This window comes from Larus michahellis, chromosome 16 (genome assembly GCF_964199755.1).
Source record: "Larus michahellis chromosome 16, bLarMic1.1, whole genome shotgun sequence".
NCBI classification, from domain to species: Eukaryota; Metazoa; Chordata; class Aves; order Charadriiformes; family Laridae; genus Larus; species Larus michahellis.
Window position 1 is genome coordinate 3,301,814 of NC_133911.1, and position 12,837 is coordinate 3,314,650.

Consider the following 12,837-nt stretch of genomic DNA (forward strand, 5'->3'; position numbering starts at 1 on the left):
TTCCCTCCTCCCCTACAGGTTGATGGGTTTGGGGTCTTCGTGGCGGTGTGCTCCCTCCCTTTCCCCTCTCACCCCCTCCCAACCCCGGCTCCTGCTCAAGCCACAAGCATCAGTGGGAGGTGTGATGAGTTGCACCGGGACTTTGCGTGCGCATGTGTGTGTGGTGGGGGCGAGGGTGGGCTGTGCCTGGGCTTTGTGTGTGTGTGGGGGGCGGTTTGTTTTCTCTCTGGTGGTTGTTTTAGTTTATCGTGTTTATGGTTTGGTGCTGCAGCCCTTTTATTTTGGTTTTCTTTTTTCTGGTGTGGGTGCCTGAGGTCCTCCCGGGCACGGTAGGGCTGCAACGCAGGCTGGGTGGTGGGAGAGGGCAAAAAACAAGTGCAAACCCCCCCCACCACCACCCCGAGGAGGCTGTAGCCTGCAACTGGTCTCACTGGGTGATGGCGATGGGTGAGGTCCAGGAGGAGAGAGGCCAGAGGGGGTTGGTGAAAGTGGTGTCGTCTCTTTTCCAGGAGGACGCAGCTGGGATGTGCTGGGGGACCCTCTCCTCGCCGTGCCAAGGGGAGCCGGTCCCGGCCCAAATCGTTGCCCGGGGCAGGAGGGGGTGTGGGATGGGCCGGAGACAGCGGAGCCCCACTCGGACCCTGCAAGGCGCAGCGGGGGCCCAGAGGAGACAGGGCCAGGCCGGTGCGCAAGGTCTGCGACAGTCAGCTGGCCACCGGCGGCAGGAGCCAGCGCTCGTCAGTAATTTTATTTTATTTATTTTTTTTTTACTACACTTTTTACCCTTTAAAAAAGTTTTACTGTTGTAATACACTTAAAAGTGCAAAATTTTAACTTTTTAAGAGTGTAAAAGTTTTACACTTTTTATAAACCTGTACTTGCTGAAAGTACAAAACGTCTTTTACACTTGCTAAAGTGTAAGAGTGTAAGAAGTATAAAAGTTTAAGCGTAAAAGACATTTAGTGTACTTTGTACTTTTTTAACTTACTTTTTTACACTTGAACTTTATACGCTTGGACTTGTTAAAAGCGCAAGTTTAAGGACAAAAAGTTTAACAACTTCCACGCGCAAAACTAAGTAAAAGCTAAAGTAGCTCAGTGCGCAGGTGTTCTGCCTGACACTCCGCCTTTGAAAAGGCTGGCTTCGAAAAACGCTTATTACCAAACTGTGCAAATTTAAACTTTTATAGGGCGGATTTTAGAGGTTTAAAAGGGTAAATACACACCCGGGGCACAGGCTCAGAAGCGTACTCCAGCTGTCTACTAGAAGGTCCGTACCGCAGAAGTTCTTTAAGTGGGAATATTAAGGGACCTGGGTAAGGTGAAACGGGTAGCGCAGCCCTCGACTGAAGTACCCCTAAAGTCTCAACTACTGTTTAAGAAACTTTCTTCTTGGAGAACGTCTGAAGGCTGCCTACGTTCTGGTACTGAGTTTTCAGCTGTTTCCTTTTTGCCCATAACCTTTTCCATTGGAGGGTAATGTGTCCCGTACACTTACACACACACAAAATTCCATATTTCAGCTCAACAATTTTGACACTAGTGCTATTGGTGAAACTGTTGCTGTAGAGTTGAAAGAGAGTTTCTGCTTCGCTGTATAACTTGCCCTTCCAGACTTCCAGACACTTTTACCACTCACTGTTGCATCCACTTCTACCGCTAACACTTTCCCACCACATACCCGGGATCTCGCACAAGCTGCCAACCTTCTTTGGCTCCTTCACAGACAGACCTCCAGGGCCGATGGCTTTGGCCACTACCTGTAAAGTGCTTCACACACCTCAAAAAACCCCGTTGCTTCACAGCTCCATGGACTCAGTTGGCGCCTGACCCGCCGAGAGCAATGCTGGACACAGACAGAGATTCCAAACTCCCACCCTTGGGTTACTGCTTCCAAGTTTCATCGATGCCAACGCCTCTTCCCGGCTCGTCCCTGCAGACTTCTGACTCCCGGCACCATCCATCACGTTCCCCTGCTGAGCTCGAGGCCCCGCTGTCCATCTCTGCACGTCACGCCACCCTCCTCCTGCCACCATGCTCCCTGCCGGGCACCACGAGATGACGGCACGCCATCACCACCGCCTCCATCACCACCGCCTCCATCACCACCGCCTCCCCAAGGCTCCGGCACGGCGGGTGGCTCTGCGTGGGGGCTCCCGGCATGGCACCCATCCGCACCTCCCAGGCAGCCTCTTCGCGGCCATCAGTGCAGCAGCCTTGCTCCCCGGTGAACCCCACACCTCCCCCACGGCAGTCCCGGCTCCTCCCGGGGACACGCACCACCCCACCGGCCCCCCACCGCCCACCTGCTTTCTCCAGGCGCCGGGGATGGAGACCCAGGGTGAGACCCTCGGCTTCTGGGCCACATTCCAGCTCCTGGAGCTGGAGCTGGCAATGCCATGCAGAGCCCAGGGAAACCCCGAACCAACTTTGAGCCCCCCATAAGCAATCAGCCCCCCTGCACCACCCTAGTTCTCTCCAGACCCCCCCATTCTAATTCATCTGTCCTCCAGTAGCCCAGGGCCACCAAGGTACCCTCAGACATCCCAGGGCCAGCCCACTCCCCTAAAGCATCCTAGGACCTACCACCTCCCCCACAGCCCCCCAGGGGCCAAGTGGGCTCCTTAGAGCCCCCCAGGGCCACCCAGCCAGACCCTGGGTCCCTCTCCCCGCAACACACCAGCCCCTCGGTCCCACGGCCATGGCTCCCACTGCCCCCTCCCCACAACCAGGGGCAGCTTGCAGGATGGCTGCCCCCCCCCGGAACCCCCGCCAGCCCCGCTGCATGACTCGGGGGACCCTCACGAGCACATGGGCCGAACCCCACCATCGCCACAGACAGCCCCTGCTTCTGCCACGTGTGTGTGTCCGTCCCCCCCCCGTCCCCGGCCTCGCCAAAAAAAATAACCAGCAGGACACAGGAGGCCGGCTCAACACTTTCGCCTTTATCCCGCTCCAGACTTTCCACACCACGCGCTGCCGCCTCAGTTCGCGCTTATTTTCTGCCAACGACAAGACATGGCGGGGGGGCCGTGGTGAGACCCTCGGAGGGGTGGGGACAGGGACAGTGTGGCCGGCCCCTCCGGGGGGGGGGGGGTGGGGTTAGGGACAGGGGCACCCACCTCGTTGATCCAGTCGATGTAGGCAGACACCCGCGTGAAGACCGTCGGCTTCTTGTGGGTGTTGCAGCCCAGCGCGGAGCCGAAGCTGACGATGCCGTCCACCTCCCACAGCCCATCGCGCTGGCAGTTCAGGGGGCCACCCGAATCCCCCTGCGCGGATGGATGGATGGATGGATGGATGGATGGATGGATGGATACTCCAGACCCACTCCGGCCACCCCCGCCTCCCTCCCGGCCCCCAGCCCTGGCCCTGCAGGGACGACACTCACGTTGCAGCCGGAGACGGTGCCGTCCCCGCCGGCGCAGACCATGGTGGGGCGCACATTGCTGCCCCACCAGTCCCGCTGGGAGCAGGTCTCATAGTCCACCACGGGCAGCAGGGCTTGCTGCAGGACGTCGGCCAGGGGCCCGTTCGCTGCAAGGACATCCATATCTCACACCTTGTGCCCCACCACCACCGGACACCCCCTTCCCCCCCGGCCCCGGGAGTCCCCAGCTTACTCCTGATGCGTCCCCAGCCGGTGATGTAGCAGGGGTAGTTGTTCTCCAGCGTCAGGCCGGCGGGCGGCAGGCAGGCGGGCTGGATGGTCTCGCTCACCTCCACCTCCTGCGCCAGCTTGATCAGGGCGATGTCGTTGCTGCGGGGAGAGCAGAGCCGTGGGGACCGGTGGCCGTGGGGACGGGGGACCCCCCAGCCACGGGGACAGACGGGGGACCCCCGAGCCGCGATGCCTCCCACCCACGCCCAATACGCCTTGTCCCCTACATGATGAAGAAGGAGTTCCAGTTCTCGTGCACGATGATCTTATCCACGCCCACGGCCAGCGAGCCCGCCTCGTCCTCCTCCGACAGGACCTGCTTGCCCAGCACCACGCGGTAGTTCAAGCTAGAGCTGCCGGGGGGGGTGAAAAGAGAGGGGGTGTCAGTCTCCACAAACCTCTTTCCCCACCCAGTCCGGACCTCCCCCACCCCCCCGGCGCTCCTGCACCCACCTGATGCAGTGGGCAGCCGTCAGCACCCAGTTGGAGGCGATGAGGGTCCCGCCGCACGTGTGGTGCCAAGCCCCGTACCTGCTGTACTGCAGCGAGATCTGCGACGGCAGGGGCACAGCGTCAGAGCGGGGATGTCCCCGTCCCCATCCCACCCTCTCTCCCTCTCCCCGTGCCCCCCCCCCGCCTTACCTGCCAGGGCCAGCTGTGGGCACGGGCATCTTCGCCACCCACCACCCGGGTGCCCAGCAGCGGCGGCACGGCCGGCTGACCGCATCCGTAGGCTGTGTGACACCCGGCAAAGGGACCTCAGCGACCGCCTGCGACCCTGTGCCTGGGGCCACGGTGGGCGCTGGGGTCCCATTCACCCCCCCCTGCCCCATCCCCTCCCCGCCGCCCGCACCCACCGTAGCCCAGCAGCACGGCGAGACACACAGCCCCCAGCATGGTTGCGCCGTCCCAAGGTGCTGCGCTGGGGCTGCTCACCCCTCTTATAGCGCCCGCCGCCGCCGGGGACCTTGGCGTCACCACTCCTGCCACCAACATGTGGTGACTGTCCCATGCTGGGGAGGGAAGCGGCGGGGGGGTCCCCAGCCCTATTGCCCCATCTTATCGCATCGCCCCTTCCTGCCTGGGAACGGCCACATCTGTCCATCCCGCAGCTGCACCGCGATGTGGCACAGCAGGGACGCTGGCTCCCAACCGGGGGACAAGGCAGGGTCCCTCTTGGGAGACGGCTGGTGGCCACGGTCCCTCTAGAGGGACCGGCTAGTGGACAGCCCCCCCCCGCCAGCCATGCCGCTTTCCGTGGGGTGGCCAGCCAGCCAAGCTGCTCCCCAATCTCCAGCCCCAGGATGTGGCTCCCCCCGCAAGTTACCCCAGGGCCAAGGTCCCCTTATCTCACTCTCCACGCGGCCAATGCCAGCGGGGACGCTGGAGACCTTCACTCACCCCCAAGCCGCACACCTGGATCAGGCCCCCGCTGCTTCCCACGCTGGGCTCCCAGCACCACCCCACCTCGCCCCCATCCACCCGTGGCGGGGGGGGCCACCTCCGGCAGCGGTGACCAGGTGACCACAGCTGGACCCCGTTCCCGCAGGCTCCTACCCCTGACCCGAGCCCCCGCCGCAGACACGGCCGCACCATCGCTGCACCGCGGCCCCTGCGCAGGCACCCAGCGCACTTACGAAATATAATATTTATTTGGGATTAAAATAAAAAAAACCCAAACAATACATACACCCCCCCCACCCCGTCCCACCACTCGGGGGATGCTGCGGGACAGACGCGCCTCTTTACAGCACCCACAAACACGGGAGCCCGCAATCAACCGACAGAAACCGCTCGCGGCCACAACACGCGCCCTCCCGGGCTCAATACGACACGACAAATAAAAATACAGCTTTGCGAGCCAGCAGCTGCCCTTTCCGTCCGCCTTTCACCAACGTACAGACAAACACGGGCCAGTGGGGGCTGCCCCCCAGCCCTGAGCGTGCCACCCGCCGTCACACACACACACACACACGCGGACACAGGTGGCACCGCGGTGGGGGGCTCGCCGAGCTGCCCCGCAGCACGCCCAGCTTTCGGCACAGCCATCGGGGAAGGCGGCGGCGGGAGGGGGGGACCGGGATCTCTGTCACCACGCAGCCACGCCAATGGGCACCGAGCCAGCGCAGCTGCCGCAACCCCCTCCGCGGCTCCTGTCACCCTCACAGCACATGCACGACACCAGGACGCCCTGGGGACAGCCACTGTCCTGGGCACGGAGCCCCCAGGATTCGGCAGCAGCAGCCCCGGCACCGTCACGGGCAGGGGACAGGGTGCTGCTGCCCCTCGGGATGGGAGGAGCTCGGACGGGGTGGGAGAGGGACACTGGGGACTCAGGGGGGGACACGAACAACACCTACAGACACCACAGCAAGGGGAGGGAAGCCGGGGACGACCGGGCTCCGCCGCTGCGCCCAGCCCAGGCCAGGAGCCCGCCGGCAGCTCAGCCTTCAGGGCGGGCACAGTCGGCACCCGGCTCCGGCATCGCTCCCGGCACGGCTGGCACACGGCACACGCAGCGTTGCCAGCCCGGGCACCGCAGACCAGTCCTGCCCGGCCCCGCGCCGGGGCCCCGTCACTGCTTGAAGGTGGACTGCAGCTCCTTGAACGCCGCCTTCCTCTGCTTCAGCTCCTCCGCCTGCTTCTTCTTCTCCTCCTGCTCCGCCTTGATCTCCTCCTCAAAGCGGCTGGCCTCATGGATGGCTTGCACCTGCGGGCGGTGGCACGTCTGGCTGGGTCCCCCCCCAGACCCCCATCAAGCCCTGCTGCCCGTCCCAGCACCTCCACCTCCTGCCCACCCCTCTCCAGGCACCAAACCACCCTCGTGCACCACTACCCCGCGTCGGGACCTCTCGTGCCCCACCACCACTCGCCTCACCTTGGCCTCGAAGAAGCTCTTGGCGCCTTTCACCCCCTCCGTGGAGACGTCGATCTCGGAGAGCCGGGCCAGGGCATGCAGCCCGCTGTCCTCCTGCAGCTCCCCCGCCGCCGCCTTGCGGAAAATCAGCAGGAACTGCAAGAAGAGACGTTGGCATCAGCTCCTCCGAGACCCCAAAGCCACCAAAGGCTCCCTCCCCACCTGACCACCAGCCCAGTCTGGCACTGGCCACAGGGGGACCGTGCTGTGGCCATCCCCTGCTGCCATCATGGAGGCCCCCCCGGCCCCTCACCTCCCGAAAGCTGAGCTTGCTGTCCAGGTCCTCGTCCACTTCCTTGATCATGTTCTTCAGGCCCAGGTGCGTCTGCGGTGCCCCCAGCTTCTCCATCATCAGCTTCAGCTCCATCAGGTCGATGAAGCCGTCCTTTCCCGCGTCGTACCTGCGGGATAGAGGCACGCTCCTGTCACATTGCCATGGGGTATGGAGAGCATCAGACCCCGCCACACCGGGCCCCCCAGCCCCCCAACAGCCAGTGCCCACGCTGGCCGGGGAGGGAGGCGGCTAGCGTGGTTAGGGAGCGAGGAGGGAAGAACAAGGACCTGGGCACCAACGATCCCGGGCGGCTTGCCAGACCACGGGAAGCTGCTGGTGAACTGCTAACAACCCCCCGGAGCATCATCCGGGATCGTTCCTGCTTCTGTGCGGCACTTGGCACAAAACACCCCCCCCCCGAGATGCTGCCAAACCTGCCGCTGGCTCCCTGCGCCGGGAGCCGGGGCACGCGCTCCCCTTGGCTGCCACGAGGGATAATGGGCACCGTGTTGAGCCACCAGGCGCCGCTCCCCCCATCGCCCCTCCGTCAGGAGCCACCTTCCTCTTGGCCGAGTCGGCAGCTTGCCCGGCTCCTGGGGGTTTGGCACCGTGCAGGTGCCCCCGGCAGCCCCTGCCCATTTGCCTATGGGGACCGTGAGCCCCCACATGTGGTGGGGGGCGCAGCCACCTCCTCCTCCCCGTGACACCTCCCGGTGACCGTTCCCACCTGCCCAGAGCCCCTCAGCATCCAGACGGCTGGGCTTGGCTGAGAGATCCGGGTGCATCCCTGTTTTCCAAGCCTGCTTGCGGACTCCTCGGACCCCGGCCTGTGACCATGCCACCGTCCCATCCAGTCTCCCACCACCTGCCCTGCCTGCTGTGCCGATGCCACGCTGCCTCCTGCCCGGCACCGTGGGCTCTCGCTGGGGAGCCAGCACGGATCCAGGCTTCCTACAGCTCCACAGCGCAGGACACCAGCGGAAGAACAATGTCCCTGCAAGGGACTGTCACCTGCCCCACCACCCTTCCTGGGCACGACGGTGGCCACAAGAGGAAGGCCCTGCGACACGTCCCGGCGCAATGCAGAAGTAGGCGAGCAGCTGCCCGGCTGTACCCATCGTGACCGGGGGGGTGTATTTTTTCCTGTGGGTTGCCTTTCCTGTGCCTGCAAGCGTCGCAGCCGCCCCGCAGAGCCCCACGCTCGCCGCGCTGCTGGTCTGTGACTCATTTGTCCCTTCTCTGCTGTGGTTTGTTCTGTCCGTGCCACAAGCGGCACCTTCCTGCTCTCCCACACTGACGGGGTCCCTGAAACAGGGCTGGCCCCGCACCAGCCCCACTCACCTCCGCCATCACCCCCAAAGCCAGGCGGGGGGAGCAGACCTCACACGCTTTCTGCATCCCAGACCCCTTTTGGGGCATCACTCTGAGATTTTTCCCTGCAAGGAGCACATTTGCTAGCCCGGCCCTGCCACCTCGTCCCGTGCAAGCCATCCCCCGACTGCAGGGCGCTTCCTCGCTCTCACTCCCCTCCGCTCTGATTGTCAGGGATGCAGGCATCCCTCTGCTGCTCCCGGGGAAGCTCCCAAAGGGCAACATCTTCCCTGCAGAGAGCAAAACCCCTTCCATGCAACGTTTCACCCTGTACGGCCGGATCGTCACATGGCGAGGACGGCAGCGGTGGCACGGGCAGCGTGGCAGGGCTCGGCTCCACAGCATCCTTCCCTTAGGAGACACCCCCCCTCCCCACCCCCGGCTCCCAAACCCCCGGGGGCTGCCGCACAGCCCCGGCGTTGCTCCTTTTGCTGCAGCGAGACGCTGCAGGTGTCAGAGCAAACACGTCTGCTTCCCGCGCCCGGCTCCCTCCTCTCCGCAGCGCCGGCCAGACTCCCACCACGCAACGCTTCCCCCCCCGCCCCGCACCGCCATCTGCGCCGTGGCCGCAGCACCCACGGCCGCCCATCACCTCCGGCGCCACGAGCAGCCGCTCTGGCTGTGGTTCTTCCCCCGGGGACCCCAAAGTATGGTGCGTGTCCCCCCACCACCAGCTCCCTTCTGCTGCAGTCCAAGAGACAGCAGCCTGTACGTGAGGCTGCCATGTCCGCGTGATGGGGTGACAACCCACCAGGGAGAAGCGGGGGACACGGAGGGCTCCTCGCACTGCTGGGGCGCTGGGGGGGCACACCTGCACCCCAACCAGCCCCACAGCGTGCTGCTTCGGACCTCGCTGCCTCCATCCCCATTGCTTTCTCCAGCACTTGGCCATACCCCAGCAAGACCCTACGTGCGGACTCCCTCCTTCCTTGGGGCCCGGCAAGGCGAGGGGCAGCAGCATGCCCCAGCTATGCCTTCGCCTGCTCTGCGCTCCCCCCGGAGCCGTGCTTCCCTCCAACGCTGCCTGCACAAAGCACCCGGCACGCCGGGGGCTCTGCGGGGATGCTCCGGGGCCGTCCCACTCGCCCCCGGCTACTCACGCGCATCCTGGCGTGACCGTGGTCGGAGCCGCCCCCGTTTCTGTCTCCCCCTGGAATTTTCCAGGGCTCAATGCTTGCTGCCAGCTTCTGTCGTGTCCGTTCCGCCCCCCCCACCCCCTGCCAGCCCTGGGGCCGGGGGCCGAACTGGCACGAGTCACGCTCCATCATGCGTGGTGGCACACAGCGCGGCCAGGGATGCTGGGGACACGCTGGCCTTGTCACCGCAGCCGGAGCCGTGGGGGCCCCTTGGCACTGCGGCAGAGGGTCCGCGGGGGACCCTTGCGGCACCCACCAGCCCCAGCACAAGGTGCTGGGTGCCTCCTCCCAGGAGATGGGGTGTAGGGGGGTTCCTTTTGCAAGGATTTGGGGGTGTGCAGGGGTCTCTCCTGCAAGGAGCTGGGGGAAGGTGTCCCAGGTGTCCCTGGCATCCCTCCTGCAAGGGGCTGGGGCAGGGGGGAGAAGGGAAAGTCCCTGGGATCCCTCCTGCAAGCAGTTGGGGGGTGTCCCAGCCATCCCTCCTGCAAAGAGCTGGGCTGGAGGGGATCCCTCCTGCAAGGCATGCGGGGTGTCCCAGCCATCGCTCCTGCAAAGAGCAGGGCAGGGGGGAGCCTCCTGCAAGGAGCCAGGGGGTTCCTCCTGCAAGCAGCTAGGGGTCCTGGGGGTTCATCCTCCAAGGAATTGGGGGGGCTCCCTCCTGCAAGGAGCTGGGAGTATGGGGGGGGGGGTCCCTCCTGCAAGGAGCTGGGAGTATGGGGGGGTCCCTCCTGCAAGGACCCGGGGGTCCCTCCAACAAGAAATGGGGGGATCGGTCCTGCAAGGAGCTGGGGGTCTTGGAGGTGCCTCTTGCAGGGAATGAGGGGATTCCTCCTGCACGGAATAAAGGGGGGGGACCCCTCCTGCAATACGCTGGGGTGTCTTGGGAGTCCCTCCTGCAAGGAATATGGGGTCCCTCCCGCAAGGAGCTGGGGGGATCCTGGGGGGGGTCCCTCCCGCAAGGAATGGGGGGGATCCCTCCCGCAAGCATGGCGCAGGGGCATCTCTCCTGCCAAGAGCCGGGATGCCGGGGGTCCCCCGGCCGGGACCCGGTGATGCCACGCGGGGGGGGTCCCCATCGCCGTCCCCCGTTCCCCCCCCCATCCCCACCGGCACTCACTGTCGGAAAAGCCGCTCCATGTCGCGGAGCTGCCGCCGGGAGAACTCACGGAACTCCCCGGCGGGGCTGAAGACGCGGCGACCGCCCCCGGGCGAGCTCTCGCCCCCTACCCGCCCCACCGGGCTGCCCGGCCCCGGCCCCGGCTCCGGTCCCCGGCCCCGCCGCCCCGCCAGCTCCTCCGCCGCCGCCGCCATGGTGCCCGGATGGCCGCTCCGCCCCGCTCCCGCTCCGCCCCGGGGGCCGGGCTGAGCCCCCCGGCCCCGGGGAGAGCCGAGCCGCCGGCCCCCCGCTCCGCCCGGCCACCTGGGGGGGGCTGCGGTTGCCACCGCCCTCCCGCAGCCCATCACCGTCTCCCCCGGCCGCCCCATCACCGTCTCCCCCGGCGGGTACCAGTCTGCCCCGGTCCCATCCAGCGCTGGGAGCCCCCCGGGATGCAGGTGCGAATCCTTAGGATCCAGGGAGGGAAAGGGGCTTCATCAGCCCCAGGTCCACCTACAGACACCCGCGCTCCGTCCATTAGCGACCCAGGGGTGGGCAAAGGTGGGATGGAGAGGACACACACCACCTAGCCCAGCCCAAAACCACCAGAGAAACCCGCAGAAGACGCCCACAGCACGGACAGACAGGTTCCCGGCACGATGTTCCACATGTTTGGGTCATGTCTTCCCCCTAAACGAGCCCAGGCCAGCACACAGATGGAAGCCCACTGCACATCTGGTGGATAATAGACCAACTCCATCACCAGCGCCCTGCTGGCCTCGGGGGCACAGCCACTCGCCGCACAGTCCCTACTAAAAATTAGGCATTGGCCATTGCGTGCCCCGGGGAGGGTCTGCCCGACAACACGATGTGGTTCCTGCGTCAGCAAGATGCAGCCCCTCTGAGCTGCTTTTAGACCTTTATAGCCTATTAAGAAAGAAAAAAAAATAAAAAAACAACCCAAAAAACCCCTGAGGTTTTGCTCACATCCACATTATCCTCAGCTGGAAGGATCTGCTGAGGTCTCGGCACAGACTGCTCCGAGTGAGGTCAAGGCAGAGCAGATGCAGGGGCCTCTTCCCTGCAGACATCTCCCCCCCCTCTCCCCAAAAAATGCCGCTGCTCCCCAGAAACCAGGGTCCGCTCTCACCCTTGCACATGGAGTGGGACTGCATTTGATGGCAACAGCGAGCCCGTGCCACTGCCCCATCCCACCCAACCAGGGCTTCACTCTGGCCTCCCCGGGCTCGTTCTCACGCTGCTGTAATGAACCCGCGTGGCCAACGTGGCTCCTCTTCTTCCCTTCCCGTTACTGCGTGGCAGCTTGTCGTGGCTTCCACCAGCGCTGCGCTCCGGCATTCCTGGAGTGCCACACTTCCATTCTGCATCACGCCTTATGCTCCATCTGCCCCGTGACACCACGGGGACTGGAGGACACCGGAGTCCCAAGTGCAAGGGACAATTTACTTCATACAGGCTTCATATCTTGAGGCTACTTCAGCCGGGACACGACAGACCCCACATATGCTGTATACACTGGGTTGTATTCACACACATATAGATGAATATACATGTATACGCTCAGGTGTATCCACACCACCTTTTCTATCGCCATGAGCCCCACCACGCAGCCCAGGACATGTACTGCAGGAAAATAATGTCCTCCACACCGTGCAGTCACCCCAGTGTGCCCAGGAGCTCCGGGATACAAACAGGGGCTCCTCAAAACGCACCCACACCTCGTACCACGACCAATATTAGTGTCCACAGTGCGCCGACCCGTTCCTACCACGGACCTTCGCCAACCCAAGGCCTCTGTGGTAGCTCTCCTACGGGCTTCCCATCTTGAGGGCTTCTGCTGTGCGCTCCTTGGCCTTCAGCTTTCCCGAGCAGAAAGGCTTCTTGGCTCCAGGCTGCAGAACAGAGACACATCAAACACCTAAACACCATGTTCACCCATGAGAGCTTGGCATGGCCTTCATGACGCCTGCAGGACATGCCTGACCTTCCATTCTCCACCACCTACATGGCCCAAACCCACTGATACGGCTGCCCATGCAACGCATCGCCCTCCACCTCCGGCAGCGGGGATGCTGCCATGCGGCCAAGCCTGGCTGAGCAGCAGGGCCCCAGGCCACCCAGCCTTTCGGGATGGACAGACAGACCACAGCATCCAGGGTCCCTGACGGATGGAGCTGGCTGCTGCACAAACTGCAGGAGTTGGGTCTTGCAGGGAGCTCCCAACTCTTTGCCTGGTGTCTGCCCCACTGCTGCTGCAGAAGAGCACAGCCACCCGTTGGTATTCCACAGCCAGAAAACTGCGACAGGGCCACCACCTGTTCCTAACTGCTCACAAAAGCTCGGTCAGGGCCTTACACGGTGC

The 12,837-nt window shown here is 64.1% G+C and overlaps 3 protein-coding genes across 4 annotated transcripts in view; all 3 read right to left on the reverse strand.

Moving 5' to 3' along the window:
• Positions 1–2,890: 2,890 nt before the first annotated feature.
• Positions 2,891–4,656, reverse strand: LOC141732211 (chymotrypsin-C-like). Its single transcript, XM_074560791.1, has 8 exons — positions 4,518–4,656; positions 4,303–4,394; positions 4,114–4,211; positions 3,888–4,013; positions 3,623–3,759; positions 3,391–3,536; positions 3,122–3,271; positions 2,891–3,001 (listed from the first exon to the last, which is right to left on the reverse strand). Exons 1-8 carry the CDS (start codon positions 4,654–4,656, stop codon positions 2,984–2,986), a joined length of 906 nt encoding a protein of 301 aa, XP_074416892.1. The 3' UTR covers positions 2,891–2,983.
• Positions 4,657–5,269: 613 nt separating this feature from the next.
• Positions 5,270–10,683, reverse strand: EFHD2 (EF-hand domain family member D2). The gene is made up of 4 exons (XM_074609444.1): positions 10,476–10,683; positions 6,831–6,978; positions 6,539–6,673; positions 5,270–6,370 (listed from the first exon to the last, which is right to left on the reverse strand). Exons 1-4 carry the CDS (start codon positions 10,667–10,669, stop codon positions 6,236–6,238), a joined length of 612 nt encoding a protein of 203 aa, XP_074465545.1. The 5' UTR covers positions 10,670–10,683; the 3' UTR covers positions 5,270–6,235.
• Positions 10,684–11,337: 654 nt separating this feature from the next.
• Positions 11,338–12,837, reverse strand: part of FHAD1 (forkhead associated phosphopeptide binding domain 1) — a 28,175-nt gene continuing 26,675 nt past the window's right edge. For both annotated transcript variants that reach the window (XM_074609445.1, XM_074609446.1), the window contains one exon: positions 11,338–12,367. In XM_074609445.1, the coding sequence (XP_074465546.1) occupies positions 12,284–12,367 (84 nt within the window). In that variant the 3' untranslated portion in view covers positions 11,338–12,283. The remainder of the gene's footprint in view (positions 12,368–12,837) is intronic.